This window comes from Tachypleus tridentatus, chromosome 1 (genome assembly GCF_004210375.1).
Source record: "Tachypleus tridentatus isolate NWPU-2018 chromosome 1, ASM421037v1, whole genome shotgun sequence".
NCBI classification, from domain to species: Eukaryota; Metazoa; Arthropoda; class Merostomata; order Xiphosura; family Limulidae; genus Tachypleus; species Tachypleus tridentatus.
The window spans coordinates 152,562,782-152,581,938 of record NC_134825.1 but is presented as its reverse complement, the minus strand read 5'-3'; the positions used below and the strand labels follow the sequence as shown (position 1 = coordinate 152,581,938).

The 19,157-nt window shown below is 34.0% G+C and overlaps 1 protein-coding gene across 2 annotated transcripts in view; it reads left to right on the top strand.

The window, feature by feature from the left end:
• Nucleotides 1–222: 222 nt before the first annotated feature.
• Nucleotides 223–19,157, top strand: part of LOC143227453 (putative glutamate receptor) — a 54,381-nt gene continuing 35,446 nt past the window's right edge. For both annotated transcript variants that reach the window (XM_076458901.1, XM_076458910.1), the window contains exons 1-2: nucleotides 223–551; nucleotides 15,014–15,147. In XM_076458901.1, the coding sequence (XP_076315016.1) occupies nucleotides 15,078–15,147 (70 nt within the window). In that variant the 5' untranslated portion in view covers nucleotides 223–551; nucleotides 15,014–15,077. The remainder of the gene's footprint in view (nucleotides 552–15,013; nucleotides 15,148–19,157) is intronic.

The window sequence follows — 19,157 nt, the reverse complement described above, 5'->3', positions numbered from 1 at the left end:
AAGGACAAGTCAGGAAAAGGTATCCGGATCATATGTTTTGTAGAACTGGCTAAAGTGTTCACAGAATATTCTTATATTACACCAGTTAGGTTATTCCACAAGTATTTTTGTTTGTTTCCTTCGGTGCAAAAACTGCACAATGAGCTCTCTGCGCTTTGCTCATTGCGAGGAATCGAACAGCGAATTTTAATGTTGAAAATTCGTAAACGTACTACTGACCCACTGGTGGACTGTCTCATATGTGGCTAGCGTTATATATTTTTATTATATTGTGGTCTATGCATTCTTTTCATTTTGTTCTGTTGTTTAGACATGGAACTTTGTCGTCACGTGATGGGCGTTACTTAGTTATCAAAGCAGTTTTCAGAGTTTCAGGCACATTTGACCAGTATTAAGGTACGAATTACACAACATTTTCGATAGAATCGCCACCAATCAACTACTACGAGCCGGGAGAACCAGACTGCGGTATGCCCGCTTTTATCTGATGAGTTGGCCAAACACATCGTCTCCGAAGGAACCGAAGCTGTCACCAAGTGCACCAGTCACAAGTAACATTTTCCTCTTCTACTCTCAATTCAAATGATCATTTTCAGAGACACCAATTAAGAAAAATAGGTAGAGAGAAATAACAAATCTCTGACCACCCAGAATTATCTTTCAGGCCTCGAATATTTTTTTAAGTTTTGAAAGATTTAAAACAACAATAATTGTCGATATTTGTTGTTAGAAGATAATTGCTAATTATTCAGTTAACGTTTGTAAGTTACTTTGTCGGTTACTGTTAGCTAGTTATTTAAATTTTGCGAGTGTTTATTAAGTGTTTCAACAAGAAAACAAATATACGAGAATAATTAAGTACCACCGAAAATTAGCAAGTATGTAAAATTGTTGTGTTGGTTTATAGTGTGAATTTAAGCTTAGCAGTGAGCGTTAGTTAAGTTAATCGAAGAAGTTGTAGTTGGAGAAATAAAATGTTTTGTTATTATTATGTGGAATGTACTTGGCATTATTTTTTTTACTGAATAAACCAAAAGAAAATAATATCACGCACAATATTACATCGAAATTTTACTGCAAATGATGAAATAGTGAAAAGACGATAAAAAATATAGGTACAGAAAATTAAAAAATTACAAATTAATAAATTAATTATAAATAAAAATATTACAGAAGTACTGCTAACAGTTAATAAATGTAAAACAACCATACCTCACAACAGTCAGCTTAGAATAATTTTTTCAACGTTTACGAGATTTCATAATACAAAGAATGATAAAAGCCTAATCTATAACAAGAAATCTAGTTTTGATTTGAATATTCTCATGTTGTATTTACAAAAGTAAAATATATTTTGAAACAGTGTCATAATAATACCTAAAAATCAGCACATTTAATTTGTATGAGATATGTATTCTAGAGTTAATTAGTGTTATTACATTAATGTAGTGTTGAAAATTTTCTGTCCCTCCTAAAGTTTTTGTAAAAAATGAATGATATAATTTTTTTTCGATAATGTTTTACATCTTATGTCCTGAAAAGGACACTTTTTTAGCATATAAGCTTTCTAACCACATATAACACGTTTCAGTTAATTTAATTTTAACATCTATTTAATAAACTCTGTGTTGAGTCATTTTGTTACATAACAAATGTGTTTAATCACTATTATTTAAAAGAAACATTTACCATTTTTTTAAAAATCTTTAAGGACAGGTGCAACTGAACTTTCTTCTACAGAAAGATATAACGGGCATCACTTATGTGTTCAAAAAGACTGTGTCAAGTAAGAAATCAAATGTTGAATGTATGTGTGTTTTTTTTAATTGACGTCATTATTACTGAGCATAAACGATAACCAAATGACACTTCATCTTCATTGACCTATAACTAATGGTATGTCGACCTTTTAGTAAGATGAAAGGGGGTCAACAAAATTTGGTCATTAACATTCTTGATATTTAGTCTTACGATCTTATGGCAGAAAAGGTTTGTGAAAATCAATTACTGTAATTATTTAATACTTAAAATAAAAGCTTAAAATTCTACATAAAGTTAATGTTTACAACACAAAAAAATAGTTAAGTGAAATAATACATATTCCTAAAATATTTAAAATAATCACTTGATTTGCAAATAAAGGCCATTTTATTCATTTATAGTTTAAGTGTAAGAAAGCAGAAATTAAGTTTTTCGTTTGTAGAAACAAAAGTGTTACTTGGTTTACGTGAATATTAGTGTTAGAAAAGAAATGTTGTAGCAACATTATGTTAAATTAATGATATACAGTTTTACATGTAATTAAATCTAGACAGTGTTGACACGTTGAAACAATGAGTTCATTATCACATATATATATAAACACTACACTTAGTAACTAGTTATATAAATATCATAAAGACAAACTAGTAAAACAGTAATTTTTATGTTAAATTGTTTAAATAGTCATTCTTTTCAGGATGATAAGTTATTAAAATGTTTTTGATTTTTTTTAAAGTATGGTTAAATGTAGAACTAATGAATTAGTGTTTTATCATAAACTGACTGTAGTCATTGATTGCGTATTGAGACATATAATGATCTTATCATGATTGTTATCTTCTGTAATGATATCAATGTCATCCTCACATGGCTTGAGGTCGGCACGTGTGTGCAATAACCCCGATAACAACTGACGTATCTAATTATATTATCTAATTTCTACATGTCCTCTGCTGGGACAGCGTTAAGTCTATGGATTTACAATACAAAAATCAGGAGTTCGATTCCCCTCAGTGGACACAGTAGATAGCCCGATGCAGCTTTGCTATAAGAAAAACACACACACAATCTCTATATAAGAAATGACTGATTCGTTGACACACGATGAATTCGTAGTTGTCGTAGTGGATATTCGAAGTAGGCTAATTCAAAGTAAATGTGCATCTTTCAGTTGTCCTGAAACTAGAATTAACTGATACGAGGTTATCTGAGAAAGTATTAACGTCTCTGACACAAGTTTAAACGACTAAAGGATTAATTAGACAACTCTCTTCTCAGAATAGAAGAAGTAAACACAGACAGAAGGTGATTCACTTACAAAGTGAAAGAATGTATTGTCAGGAACCAAAAACAAAAGCTTTAAGGAAATGGAACCTGTTCACACGGGCTGAAAAGAAAACGAAATTGTCGTAAATGTAGAAAACAGAGATAAGATCCGAGGTAAATCATTAAACAAAAATAAACCAAGGGATGACATTATGAGGATGGAATAATTCCGTTGCACAGTTTGACAAAAGAAGTGAATTGTTTAGATAATAATGACATTAGATAGACTTGTGACAAACCTTGCCTTATGTTCAAGATTCACTCTGTCGTCAGTTGTGAAAGGTTAATTTTCCTTTTTATTATGAGATTGTTAGATGGACTTCAAAACTTAGGCAGGGGGCGGTGTTCTAGAGAATATGCTTTTAGGCGGGACGTTTATATTATTATTTAGCTAGGGCAAGTTTCCACGACTCGTGATACGCCCGCTTTAATGATCAGAGCTTTTTTAAAAGTTTAGGAAAAGCTAGAGATTGTGACTGAATTAAACTTTAATTAATCATTTAGTTTAGTTTTTCTAGTTACGATGGCCCGGCATGGCCTAGCGTGTGAAGGCGTGCGACTCGTAATCTAAGGGTTGCGGGTTCGAATTTCCGTCGCACCTAACATGCTCGCCCTTTCAGTCGTGGGGGCGTTATAATGCTTCAGTCAATCCCGCTATTCATTGGTAAAAGAGTAGCTCAAGAGTTGGCGGTGGATGGTGATTACCAGCTGCCTTTCCTCTAGTCTTACACTGTTAAGTTGGGGACGGCTAGCGCAGATAGCCTTCGTGTAGCTTTACGCGAAATTCAAAACAAAACAAACCACTCCCCTCCATCAAGAACAGAAATCATTACTACAGTGTTAAAGAAGTTGTACTTCAATTCACTGAAAATTGATTAGATAATATAAATATAGTGTAATCTTGCCTTTATATACAGAGACCCCTAGAAGCACAGCGCAATGTATACGGACTTACAACGCTAGAAACCGGGTTTCGATACCCAGGGTGGGAAGAACACAGATAGCCCATTGTATAGCTTTGTGCTTCCTTGCAGACAAACCAAATCACATTCACAGAAGTGATTGACTTGGTCAAAACCAGGCACTGATTGTGACAGGACGAGCACGTTCGTTCTCACTATCTGTTGGTAACCCAAGAACTGGTTCAGTTGACCGGCTACTTTTCCTCTAGATTATCACTTCAAAATTATGAAATTTAGTACAGATAATCCTAGTTAAGTTTGAATGAAATTTAATAAACTGGTTGATTTAAGGTTTACTTCCAGCTGTTACAACATTTTGTACATTCATAAAACACATAAAAATGTTTGATTATTTTTAGAAGAAAACTACAGTAAGATAGCTGCTGTTGTGTTCACTGCCTGGATTTGAAACCCGAACATTAGTGTTGTAAGTGCGCCATCTTTCCTCTCTTCCACTGGACAAATTCATATTTAACTTAAGTTTGTCAGAAAGTAAAATGCTGTAGCAGTTACTTGCTTCAGTTTTAGAGAACTACTGATGTTTTAGTGCGTATTTTCACTTTAGCTACGCCTAGCATAGATTGAACAAACAAGCGTTTTAAAGACTAGTAAGTTTTGTCTTTTTTTATTTACATTTGCATGCTATTCCCACCTAGAAAGTAAACAACTCAACAACGTGAACTTTAATGCTCAAAATAGATAATGCGTTTAGCAAGTACGCATGACAACGTCACGCAAAAACAGAAACAATACCAAACTCTTTTATTTGTGAGAATTTTCACCGTCTATTAGTTGTTTATTAAAAACCACACCGTAGAAAAATATTGAAAGTTAAAATACACGTCTATAACAAAATCTTATTTTATTCGCTACAATTCGGGCGTAGGTCCTTCATCACTCCCCCTAGTGGTACAAGGGTATGTCTGCGGACTTACACCGCAAAAAACCAGGTTTCGATACTCGTAGTGAGCAGAGCACAATGGATATCTATGTAAATATAATAGTACTGTCTATTGTATGTCCATATAAGTACTTCGCAGGGTGTAGATGAAGCTTCACCGAATTTGGTATGGAAGTTCAATGGGTCTATGGTATGGTGCATAAAAAAATTCTGTTTTGCTTTTTTTCATAATTACGTAAAAGGAATTCAATCTTTATGTCCCTATATAACCTTTCATTAGTCATGAATTTACATAACTTCTGTCCAGAGGACGAGTCCTCCACCTAGCGAGAAAAAATATAGTGTGGCTGGAATGTTATTTTCATACACACTTCTCATTCTTGAATATCCCTAAGAGACTGGATTAAGAATACAGTGTTTAAAAATATAATAGGCCTAATACTAATGTCTTATGTCAAGTATAATTGTAATTTTTCTGTATATTGTTACTTTCAACACCTAAGATTAACCAAGAACGCGACCAGAAATATCAAACGTTTTTGTTATCAATGTAGGTTTCACTTTTTTCAATAGTTCTTTCAACTGTTTATTAGAGCTGAAAGAAATTTTGATAATTATAGAAAGTGACATAATGTATATCTTGACTATAAAGTTCGAAAAAACTACATGTACACTTTAGTTACCAATAAAGATCTTTTTATTTCAGCCAACGTTTCATCAGATCTAGTAGCACAAGAACTGTTTGCTATAAAAATATGTTGAATTTTGTATGTTACAACATAATAGTTTACTCAATATAATAATGCTAAGATCGTAGCAAAGGTGCAAATATTGTCTTATTAGACAGGATTGTGTATCACTCTGTTTTATCTTCTTGTCACTTTCCACTCAACCATTGTTCCGGAAACTAAAATCTAAGGGCCCGGCATGGCCATGTGTGTTAAAGCGTTCGACTCGTAATCTGAGGATCGTGGGTTCGAATCCCCGTCGCGTCAAACATGCTCGCCCTTTCAGCTGTGGGGGCGTTATAATGTTACGGTCAATCCCGCTATTCGTTGGTAGAAGAGTAGCCCAAGAGTTGGTGGTGGATATTAATGACTAGCTACCTTCCCTCTAGTCTTACACTGCTAAATTATGGACGTCTAGCGCAAATAGCCCTCGTGTAGCTTTGCACGAAATTCAAAAAACAAGCAAACAAACTAAAATCTAATCTGGTTTTAAGTGTATATACCTTTCGTTAACGAAACAATTTTCGCGTGACAATAAAATTATTAAATACAAGTTTATCACAATTTACTGTTGTAACGTTAAAGGCGTAACCATAGCTACACTTGAGTGCAAGTCAATTACCGTAAAGTAGTTAGTATTTCATATAAACTTTCAGTTGAACTGGCACTAAGCTCGTTTGTTTTTTAACATTCAAGGCGTGTTTTGCTAAAAGCTTATTTTCGTATTGTAAGTTCTCTCTATTATCACACACAATACAAGTAGTTATCAGATAAAAATAACTCTATTAACGTAAGAGCTGACTTTAAATGAATAAGTACATTTTCAGGTAAAATTAGTTATTAGAAATTGTAACGTTCCGTAGAAATAAAAAATTAGATCGGGAGAAATTCGAACTCACATTCATTCTTACCTGAAATATATTTTAACCAATTAAGACCTGAAACAAATTTTATAATTCTCAATTTTCCTTTTGTTGGTTGTTAAGGAAAGTCTTTGACTGAACTTGAAGCATAAGATTTGTTTGTTTGTTTGTTTTGAATTTCGCACAAAGCTACTAGAGGGCTATCTGTGCTAGCCGTCCCTAATTTAGCAGTGTGAGACTAGAGGGAAGGCAGCTAGTCATCACAACCACCGCCAACTCTTGGGCTACTCTTTTACCAACGAATAATGGGATTGGCCGTCACATTATAACGCCCCCACGGACGTTATAATGAATGAAGCATAAGAGCTTGTAACTCTAGCGCAAATGGCTCATATTCTTAGAAATATAGTTTTTGTTCCAGTGATTATTATTGGTATATAATACATTTCTTACATCAATCAACTCCTGAAACCCAGGATCCAAATACTGAATTGTTTAGTGTTGATGAATGTGCCAATTTATGTGGTTTTACTGCGTTAATTTTAAAATTAGCCCATGAACTTAAGCTCTTAGATTTTCTGGATAAATGAAAATGAAACCAGTCATGATTCGAGTCATTAAGCAAAGACTTGAATTTAAATCCGACCTTGTATCTCTTTACTAAATCATTTCCTCACTATACAAGTTGTGAGTTCAACTTCTACTCGATATCAGTTTATTGTGAACCAGCAAGGTTAAGATAGAGTTTACAATAACTGGAAGACTCAAGGATTTAATCCAATATTATGTAGTTTCTCTTTAATGACGTGTGAGAGACAGAGGGAGATTGAATTTCTGTGACCTTTTAGAGTACATAATTTATAAAATTCAGCACACGAAAAAGATACATTTTAGAAGACTTAAGTAAATAACAAAACAAATCAATATTGAAGGATAAAGTTGATTAAGTTTTAGAGAATAAAGACCAGACTCACAAGTTACATTTCGTTTCCCCAAAAACGTAGATTACCTGTAATAACTACCCTTTCTCTGCTCTGAGATTTGAGATTGGACTCTCTCAGATGTTCTAGAAGTTCTGATCTTAACGTACTGAATGACCTCGATAGTGTTTGTTTTTTGAATTTCGCGCAAAGCTACACAAGGGCTATTTGCGCTCGTCGACCCTAATTTAGCACTGTAGGACTAGAGGGAAAGCACCTGGTCATCACCACCACTGTCAACTCTTGGGCTACTCTTTTACCAACAAATAATATGATTGACCGTCAGATTATAACGCCCCCACGACTGAGAGGGCGAAACGTTTTATGTAATAAAATATATTATCTAAAAAAGAAAAACAAAAACTTCATATAGTTTGAAAATAGATGAGTTAATCAAAGTTTCTTGCACTCTCATAAACGAAATCATAGATTCAAATCCTTCCCCATTTTCACTTTTCAGAAGCCTAAAAAAGTCGAATTTTATAATCGTTTACTTCCTTCGAGAAAATTAAAAAGTCCTTAAGTTAATCATAAAAAATTACTTAAAGACTGAATGAAATATAAAAATGTTCAGTAAAAAAGTCCACACGTGTGATTAATAACTAAAAGATGTAACATTAACTGATTTGATAGTAATACAACAGGGAATTCTCTGCATCTGCGGCACTTCAAATTGATCTATGACACTTTTGTTTCCCTTTTTATTGGTTATATTTTTGTGCGTCAGTCAAAAGTGGGGCACGTGTTACATGATTCGGTTTTATTATTCATCAGGATCCTTGTCATCCAAACCGACAACTGAAATCCTTTCAGGCAGGATTACAGTAAATTCAACTACGAGACCTTGGGAGCAGTCAGATAGATCAATGGAAAAGATTTGACCAACTGAGTCAAAAACGCTAATTATATCTCAAATTGGTCAAGAGATAATGGAGCTACGAGCTAAGAGTTTGTACTCGAAAGAAGTTCTATTAGCCACACATCCGCGGCTAAAAATACAATTTTTAAAAAAGTATCCCATTACATTTCGAATATAGTATCATAATATAAAGTACTATTATATATTTGGAGGTGCCTCGATGGCTCAGCGGTAAGCATAAGGACTTGTTGCTTTAACACAGATGGCTCGTATTCTTGGAAATATAGATTTTGTTCCAGTGATTATTATTAGTACAGTAATACCTCGGTTCTCGAACGACTCCCTTCTCGAACAATTCGGTTTTTGAACATATTGTTTGAGAAAAAAATGTCTCAGTTGTCGAACATAAACTCGGTTCCCGAACCAAGTTGTCATGGCCCGAACCCTCGAAGTAACCTGACTGATGACCCGAACGACCCTTCGACCATTTTCGGCCCACGCCAAGCTTGCCCAAAACATTTTACCCGCACCTGTCACTCAGTCCACGCTCCAACTAAAATCTGCTGTGAACGTTCTCGTTTTTTTTATCTAAATATTCTGATTAATTGAGCCACCATGGGGTCAAAGAAGGATAATGAAAGCAGCTAACCAAAAAGAAAAGTTGTTAGAGCCACAATATAGGTGAAAAAAGATCTCATAGCAAAGTATGAGAGTGATGTTTGTGTGTCTGACCTTGTTACACAGTTTGGTATGGCGAAGTCTACAGTCTGCACCATACTGAAAAATAAAGAGGTCATCAAAGAGCTGATGTTGCAAAAGTGCTTATGAAACAAAGATTACAAACAATGGAAGAGGTAGAAAAATTGCTGTTGATTTGGGTCAACAAAAAACAGCTAACTGGTGATAGCATTTCTGAGACCATCATTTGTGGGAAAACAAAGCAGTTGCATGCTGACCCCCTGAAAAACACCCTTGGTACGAGTGCTGACACAAGTGATGCCCTTAAGGCTAGTAGGGGGTGGTTTGAAAAAGTTAGGAAGAGAAGTGGCATATATAGTGTGATGAGACATGGGGAGGGTGCCAGTTCTAACAAAGACGATGCTGGTAAATGTGTTAGAGAATTTAAGGACTAAATAGAAGCTGAGGGTTTTGTTCCCCAACAAGTGTTTAACTGTGATGAGACATGGGGAGGGTGCCAGTTCTAACAAAGACGATGCTGGTAAATGTGTTAGAGAATTTAAGGACTAAATAGAAGCTGAGGGTTTTATTCCCCAACAAGTGTTTAACTGTGATGAGACATGGGGAGGGTGCCAGTTCTAACAAAGACGATGCTGGTAAATGTGTTAGAGAATTTAAGGACTAAATAGAAGCTGAGGGTTTTGTTCCCCAACAAGTGTTTAACTGTGATGAGACATGGGAGGTGCCAGTTCTAACAAAGACGATGCTGGTAAATGTGTTAGAGAATTTAAGGACTAAATAGAAGCTGAGGGTTTTATTCCCCAACAAGTGTTTAACTGTGATGAGACAGGCCTCTTTTGGAAGAAAATGCCAAAGAGAACCTACATCACCAAAGAGGAGAAGTCACTGCTAGGACACAAGCCAATGAAGGACAGGCTAACTCTATTGTTATGCAGTAATGCACATGGGGACTTAAGCCTTTGCTTGTGTAGCATTCTGAGAACCCGAGGGTTTCTAAGAAAAATTATGTCCTGAAAAGTAAACTAAATGTCATGTGGAGGGCTAAGAGTAAAGCATGGTTAACCAGGCAATTTTTTATGGAGTGGATCCATGAAGTGTTTGCCCAAGTGTAAAGAATTACCTCACGGAAAAACAATTGCCACTCAAGGTCCTTCTTGTGATGGACAATGCACCTGCTCACCCACCAGGCTTGGAGAACGGGTTGGTAGAGAAGTACAGTTTCATTACGGTGAAGCTCTTGCCCCCTAGCACGACTCCTCTCATTCAGCCCATGAACCAGCAGGTCATATCGAACTTTAAGAAACTCTACATAAAAGCACTGTTTCAAAGGTGTTTTGAAGTGACCTCTGACACAGAGTTAATCCTCAGAGAGTTCTGGAAAAATCACTTAATATCCTTCATTGCTTGAGGATCATAGACAAAGCCTGGAGGGATGTGTCTTTGAGGACCATAAACTCAGCCTGGAAGAAATTGTAGCTAGACTCAGTAGCAGATAGAGACTTTGAAGGCCTTGAGGCTGAGCCTGTTGTCGAAGATATTGTCTGACTAGGCACGTGTATGGGCTTGAATGTGAGTGGTGATGATGTGGAGGAGGTGGTGGAAGACCACAACACTGAGCTCACCATGGAAGAACTCCAAGACCTTCAGAAGGAGAAGCAACAGAAGGCAACTGAGAAAGTGTCTTCAGATGAGAAGGAAGGAAGGGAGGATGTTCCTAGTTCACTAATCAAGAAAATGTGTAGAAAATGAGGAGAGTTACAAAGTTTTGTGGAAAAATTTCACCCTGACAAAGCTGTAGCAAACCGCAACATAAACCTTTTCAATGACAATGCCATGTCTTACTTCAGAATCATTTTAAAATGCAGGCAGAAACAAACCTCATAAGACAAGTTTTAGTGAGAAATAGGTCCAGTGAGTCTCGAGCAGGTTGTAGCGGTGCAAAAAGATAGAAAAGAGAACGAACCCCAGAAGGAGAGCTTCCTGACGTTTTTATGGGAGGTGACTCCCCTTCCAAACAATAATAACCCTCCTAGTCTCCACGTTCCTCACCACCTTTTACTTACGCCATCAGCTCTCCTCAGCACAGGTAAAGTGCAGTTAAATTTCCATTTATTGTTTTTCATTGTATTTATAGTTTTGTGGTTGACTTTATGCATGTAATTATTATTATACAGGTATAAATAAGCAATATTTTTACTTAAAATGCTTCATAATGCGTAATTTTTGGAGGTCTGTAACGGATTAATTTAATTCACAGTATTTCTTAAGGGAAAAATTCATTCGGTTTTCGAACAGCCTTCTGGAACGTATTGAGTTCGAGAACCGAGGTACCACTGTATATAATAATTCTTGGAAATATAGTTTTTGTTCCAGTGATTATTATTGGTATATAATACAGTTCTTACTGTCATTTGGCATCTTATATACAAAGGTAATGCTGCCGGGGTTGTAAGAATCCTGCACCAGGGATTTCACATGAGTGCTACTGATTGCTTTCCTTCTAGGGAAAGCTAGAGCTGATCCTCAGTGGTCACTCTTCTTGCTGTTTATCCAACCGTGCATAATGTATCGTTTGTGTTTAAAATTCAAATTCAATTCCTACTGAAAACCAGTAGGTTGTCATAATTTGAACTGTACGTATAATTTGGATGGAATAACCCATGAAAGAAAAGGATGTTGATGCAATAATCGATCAATCTCTAAAGCTATCTAACCAATGTGCTGTTACTAGTTGTAGAGAAAATAGTATTCATGTTGTATCTACAGAAATATTGAATATAAGTCTAAAGAGGTTATAATTTCATTGTACAGGTCACTGCTTAGACCACATTTAAAATATTGTGTTCAACTTTGAGGTCCTTACCTTATGAAAGACATTGAGTTATTGGACGATGTTCAGAGGATGGCTAGCATGACGATACTTTGGATGGATATTTTATCATACGAAGAGAGGTTAAGATCTCTGAGCTTATTTTATCTCGAAGAAAGAAAAGTTAAAGGGATCTGTTTGAGGTGTTTAAGATTACTAAGGAAATTTATGGTATTGATACATCATCTTTTATCGTGTTTAATGGTGAGAATGATAGTACTAGAGATACAAACGTATATTTTGCCACGAAGGAAGCCATCTGCAGCTAAGGTTACTTTATTCTTACAACATGGCGGTTGACCTGTGGAATAAGCTGTCTCTGGATGTCGTGGATACAATTAATATAAGTGTCTTTAAGGGAAAGTTTAATAAATATTTGAATGATAGAGGCTGGTTTGGGTGGGTTTATATTAAGATTCGATTTAATTTAATGGATAGGATAGTCTTGATAGAGCAAAAGGTCCTTTGATGTCTACTATGCTATGATATATTATTTACCAACTTTGTTTATCTCAGTTAACTTTATAAATTAGTTTTACGTAGGGTAACTAATATATTGAACAGACTACAGTAGCTTCAATAATGAAAGCTTTATGTTGTATTTTCATACCAGTAAAATGAAATACAATTAGAAACTGAAATTATTATAGTATTGAATTTTACAGTCATTGATATGTCTAGGTTTGATTGTGAAACGTTCTATTCGTTTCTTATTTAAGGTTTTTCACACCGAGATGGAACCTATGGTAATCAGGCAACAGCTCGTTCTCACTGACCCTTCTTTAACTCTTTATCATTATCTTCGATGTGAATGGCTAAAAGAACATAAATTTCAACAAATACGGTTGTCACTAAAGCATAGTCTGCATCTCACTAATATAATTATAAACAGATGAAACGTTGGCAATTCGTTTAAAAATTTCAATTTTTAGAAATATGTGCATTTGTACAATAATGTATTATAAAGATATTGATAAATACACAATAATGTATTATAAAGATATTGATAAATACACAATAATGTATTATAAAGATATTGATAAATACACAATAATGCATTATAAAGGTATTGATAAATACACAGTAATGTATTATAAAGCTATTGATAAATACACAATAATGCATTATAAAGGTATTGATAAATACACAGTAATGTATTATAAAGCTATTGATAAATACACAATAATGCATTATAAAGGTATTGATAAATACACAATAATGCATTATAAAGGTATTGATTATTATAAAGATAAATACACAATAATGTATTATATTGATAAATACACAGTAATGTATTATAAAGGTATTGATAAATACACAGTAATGTATTATAAAGCTATTGATAAATACACAATAATGCATTATAAAGGTATTGATAAATACACAGTAATGTATTATAAAGGTATTGATAAATACACAATAATGATAAATACACAGTAATGTATTATAAAGGTATTGATAAAGGTATTATATAGCATTATTCTATAAAAGCTTGATAAAGGTATTATATAGCATTATTCTATAAAAGCTTGATAAAGGTACTATGCAGATTTACTTTCCAAAAGTTATCGATAAAGGTGCTTATTGGTTAAAAGTTCGGTAAATTTTTTTTACGTATAGGTGCCAGTAAAATTCGAAAGCGTATTATATAAGTTTGCATAACATTTGAAAATGTTACTACATAGACTTCCCTACAAACTTGAAAAATGTATCATATTAAATTTTAAATGTAATTTCTATCACACAGTGAGTCTAGAGAATGTTTTTTATAATCTATATAAATATAATAATACTGTCTGTAGTATGTTTATGTAACCTCTTCACAAAGTATAAATGGATCATTATTGAGTCCATGCGGGAAGTACGTACAAATTTTCAGTTTTACATTTTTCCTTCGGCAGTTTTTATAAGCACTTTTTACAATTACATACAACTGAAACAACTGTTCATGACCTAAGATAATCTTTGATTAATTATGAATTTACATAACTTCCGTCCAGGAGACGGGTGCTCCAGCTTGTATATAATACGTGAGTTTACATAACTTATGTTGAAAGGACGGCTGCTCTGGCTGGAATCTAATACAAGAATTTACATAACTTCCGTCCAATGAAGGGGTGCTCTAGCTAGTATCGAATAAAGTCTAAATTGAGAACTTCCTCTAAGTTAGCGATTAACGATGAACGTATTGCCGATTTCCTGCTAATTATCACTGTCTGTTACACAGATATTATATGTTTCCCATATGAAGAAACGTGATTGAAATTCCAGAGGTTTAGATTATATTTGTAGTCACAGTTATTAACTACATGATATGTATTCAATGGTTTATGGATGTTGTCTCTTACCTATATCACATATATTAAAACAAACACATTCCGTTTTATTTTTCTGTCTCAATGTAAAACATTGGTGATACGTTTCTTGACTCGTGCAGTTTCGTCAAATTCAATTCTGAACAAATCGCTTCCGAAACACTCTTCTTTAATCTAGGTAAATTAAGAAATTACGATTTAGTATCCTTGATCTACACAACTGTAAATAACATTTACACTGTTTACGTGTAAAGCAGGTTCCTGTTACACACCTATGGTTACATACATTATAATTCTCCAGAAGCAACTCAGATTAAATTAATAATTCAATTCGTGTTCTTGTTTATTGGTTGTGTTTGAAGCAGCTTATTTCTATTGAGTCATCATTATTTTCACAAAGTACAGATCTAATTACCTTCATCAATATTGGTTATGTTTGTCTCCCTTTCATTAACTCTTGCTTTAATATTTATTAAATAAATCTACAACGTTCTCAAAAGTTAATCATGTGGAGTAATTCAAATGGTATCATTAACAATCAAAACGCCTGTTTCTGTACACGATTTTTGTCTAAGATGTACTGATAAAGCCATTACTAATGTTTTTATACTTCGTCCCTTTGGTTATTCCATTTACATTCTTGATGAGTTATTATAGACTTTACTGACATTTCAGAAACTGTAAGGGTTGACTGCTCTGTTTTTATTTTCTCAAACATCACTGATTCAGAGCGTTTCTGTTTTATTACAGGTTTTCAACACTAAACTCAAGAGTAATGTATTAGCGGTTATTGACGATATAAAGCCAGATAAGTATGACGAAAGCACTCGTAGTAATTACAGCGTTATTTGGTATTAAAAACATCGTTCACTCAGCTATAGTTGGTGAGTATGTTTATCCGATATTTATAGACGTAAATACACCTTTAAGCAAAACTGTTATAAACTTAAATTATTCTATTATTGTCGTTCAATCTAACCTCTTGAAATAGTATTTATGAAAACTGATTTTCCGTGACAAACACTCCAACAAAATACATTTACCAAAATACTTCTTTTATATGAAAAACGTCTCTAAACGTTAGTTTTGAATTTCGCACAAAGCTACACGAGGGCTATCTGCGCTAACCGTCCCTAATTTAGCGGTGTAAGACTAGAGAAAAGGCAGCTAGTCATCACCACCCACCGCCAACTCTTGAGATACTCTTTTACCAACGAATAGTAAGTCTGTCCGTCACATTATAACGCCCCTATGTTTGGTGCGACCGGGATTCGAATCCGCGACCCTCAGATTGCGAGTCGAACGCCTTAACCCCTCTAGCCATGCCGGTCGTGTCTAAACCTATCACTTCTACAATAAAAATCTATAAATAAATATACACTGACTAATTCCTTTGTCACAGGCTTATGAATAAATGTGGTATAGCATACAGATATATAAACGAGATATATAAAGAAAAGTAATACAAAATGCTTCTATAACATGTTGATTTAAACGAATGTTACACCATCTCAATAAAAATGGTGCTTGTGGTGCTTGTAAACGAGTATAGCACAAGAAACACTGATTTTTATTAATGTTAATTTTCAAGAGATTTAATGTAATTTACAACGCTAAACTCAGGGATTCGATTCCCCTCAGTGGGCTCAGCAGATAGCCCGATGTGACTTTGCTATAAGAAAATACACACACATTTAACCTAAGACGTTTATGTAATAAGTTTCTTTTGAACACGTGTAGCCCAAGAAACACCTTTGTAACAGAAGCTTGAGAACAGTGATGGAGGTGTATATGGAGATTCTATTCTTCAAATGTTACGTTGTAGACACCAGAAGTCAACAGAATATTGTGAAGTGTTTGTTTTTTAAATTTTGTTCAAAGACACACGAGAGCTATTTGCGCTAGCCGTCCTCTTTAATCACGAATAGTGGGATTGGTTGTCACATATAACACTCCCACGGTTGAAAGGGGAGCATGTTTTGGTGTAATGGAGACCTTTAAATTCTGAGTATCTCAGAAAGCACTTGCTATCCTTACACCCCCCGTTAAAAATAAACCTCAATATCTAATCTTAAAGAATTATAATACAATAATGTTTTGCGTCTCTTTTTAATTTGTTTCAAAGTAGGTTAAAGAACTGAAACCAAGTTTACAAAATAATCGACTAATTACACTCCAAAAACACGAATTTACCTGAGCACTCGGCCCGACATGGCCAGGTGGGTCTCGGGTTCGAATCTCCGTCACACTAAACATGCTCGACCTTTCAGCCGTGAGGGCGTTATAATGTGACGGGTCAGTCCCACTATTCGTTGATAAAGAGTAGCCCAATACTTGGCGATGGGTGGTTATAACTAGTTGCCTTTTCTCTAGTTTTACACTGCTAAATTAGGGACGGCTAGTGCAGATAGCCCATTCAGTAGCTTTGCGCGAAATTCAAAACAAACAAACCCGAATTCGACCTACTGGCTTCCGCCCTACAAAATAGTTACCGCTTCCAGTACTAATAACCAAAAGGAATACATAAAACAATTATAAACCTTTTGTCGATGAACCCCTGACTGAGAGTTTACGCAAAGCTACCAAAAAATCTAGGTTAAGTATCCGTTTTTATTTTTTCAAATTCCGGACAGTACACTATGAAAATTACTTATTCATTCGACTGTCAACAAAACAAAGTATTCAAGAGCAAAATATTAGTTTGCTAGTATTATTTGTGTAATAATATGTGGAATGACATACACCCTGTGTAATAACATATGGACCGACATGTATCCTGTGTGATAATAAATACATTTGAGAAAGCACATGAACGCTTTAAGGAACACCTTCGTGTCACTATGAATCTTGATTATTAGAAGTAAATGGTTGAACATGTTTTTGTTAAAACGTGGTTCAGTAGATATAACACCATTAAACTTTTCACAAAATGTGATAGTTTTTTGATATTATATTCAAAACGTTTCTTCTGATTTAATCTTATAGCCCTGGAACGAACAGACGTAATTCTTGGCCACTATAATTAACTATTGTTTTTCTTTCTTTTTACATTTATTCAACAGCTTCTGAGTTTGTATTGTTTAGTCTTTCAAATTATTTATAAAGTGTGTAAGATATCACGTGACATTTCCATTATTAAATCAATTTGTGATTGTTACATGAGTTCTTTTCGGTTATCAGTTTGTAATTTTATTTGAGGAAAGCCTTAACCGAAACATCGGATTTGAATAAAAATATATATATACTTCCTTTTATTAAGTTGTTGAAGACAGGATAGTAAAAGCTATTTATAAAAATAAAAAAAAACTATACAGGGAAAAAGTTACATGTTACTTCAAAACTAGCTTCGATTATCCACTGTTAAAAGCAACAGCAATGTATTTAATATAGTGTGTATACTTGAGTGTTTACGTGCTAAAAACTAGGGACTCGATAGCAGTAATGGACACAGTGCAGATAAACTATTCTATTGCTATGCATTTAAACACAAAACTAAGTGGATTTAAGAAGAGAGGTTAGTGAGCAGTTTGCGAAAATACTAATTATTTTGGTTTAATAGATAATAAAATTTCAAGTAAAGATCGTGGTTAATAATAGGTAGACTTAATTTTATAAATCCACGTTCTCTATGTTACACATCCTGTCTTTGGTGAAACTGAAATAATATTTGTGTATTTGACAAAATCATGTTGCTGTCGACTGAATTTGTAAGTTTTTGTGAAGTTTCTTGACATATAAGTTCTGTAAAACAAAACTATTTTAATTCCCTTCTTTTATGGCATTACCTAATGGAACTAAAGTATCAAAATTTAAGATTATCGAAGATAAATTAGATTTTACCAATGTAAAGATTGGTGTGAATAAACTTTAAATTAATACGAGGGGATATAAAATTATTAATGTTTAAAAAATCGATTAAAACTAAGGTTTACAAAACATAAAGTTTCATCAAAGTTGAAAAGGCGGCTTGTAGAAGCTTCATCTGACGAAACGAACTTACTAAAGTTTCAAAGTAGATTTGTATAATAAAGGTTTTAGTGGTTACTGTTTTTTTTTAAACTGCACTATTTAAAACTTAGTACCAAGATAATTATTCATTGAAGAGTCAGCTATCAATTAAAGGATAAGAAACCCAAGACAGTACTTGTTAACATGATATACGTAAAAAGTTTTATGTTTCAAGTTTCTTCAGAGTGAGAAGCAACTTGTAATATCCCACACCAGCTGCTCGTGTTATAAGTACATTATTTACATGAAGGTAGAATATAGCAGTGAGAACAGACAAAATAAAAAAAGGTAAGGTGAACTGGAGTATCATGCATAGGGTAGTACTTTGCAAAACAGTAATATTTTCCGAATAATTCAAAGTATAGTGTTCGCAGTGAGAACAGTTCCTACCACATTATATAGTGTCTATTGATGATCACGGGCTTTCTCTTGTTTTAGTTTTAAAGAGTATTGTTATTTTGTTAGTGTGGGTAGCGTTTCAGCCATTATGTATGCGCATAGGGGTAGCTGACTTGATTTAAAACAAAGATAAAGGAGTTGGTGTGAGGATTTTATTTTGGAAAGCAACATGAATATTGATACAATATCACGAAACATTACTTGTAAATCGAAATCCTACGTTTCATTGATAAGATTTATTTCGTCGTAAGAAAACAAAGAATCATATTTTTTTTCTAAAATGTTTACACCTACACGTTGAGATAATACTTCCAAAAAGTTTTTTTTTATATATTATTTTTTGAACTTCATGTAAATCTATATGAGGGTACCTGCACTAGCCATCTTTAATTTTGAGACGATAGACTGGAAGGAAGGCAGTTAGTAAACACCACTTATTTCCAGCTCTTCGTCTATTCTCGTACTAACGAATAATGGAAGTTGTTGT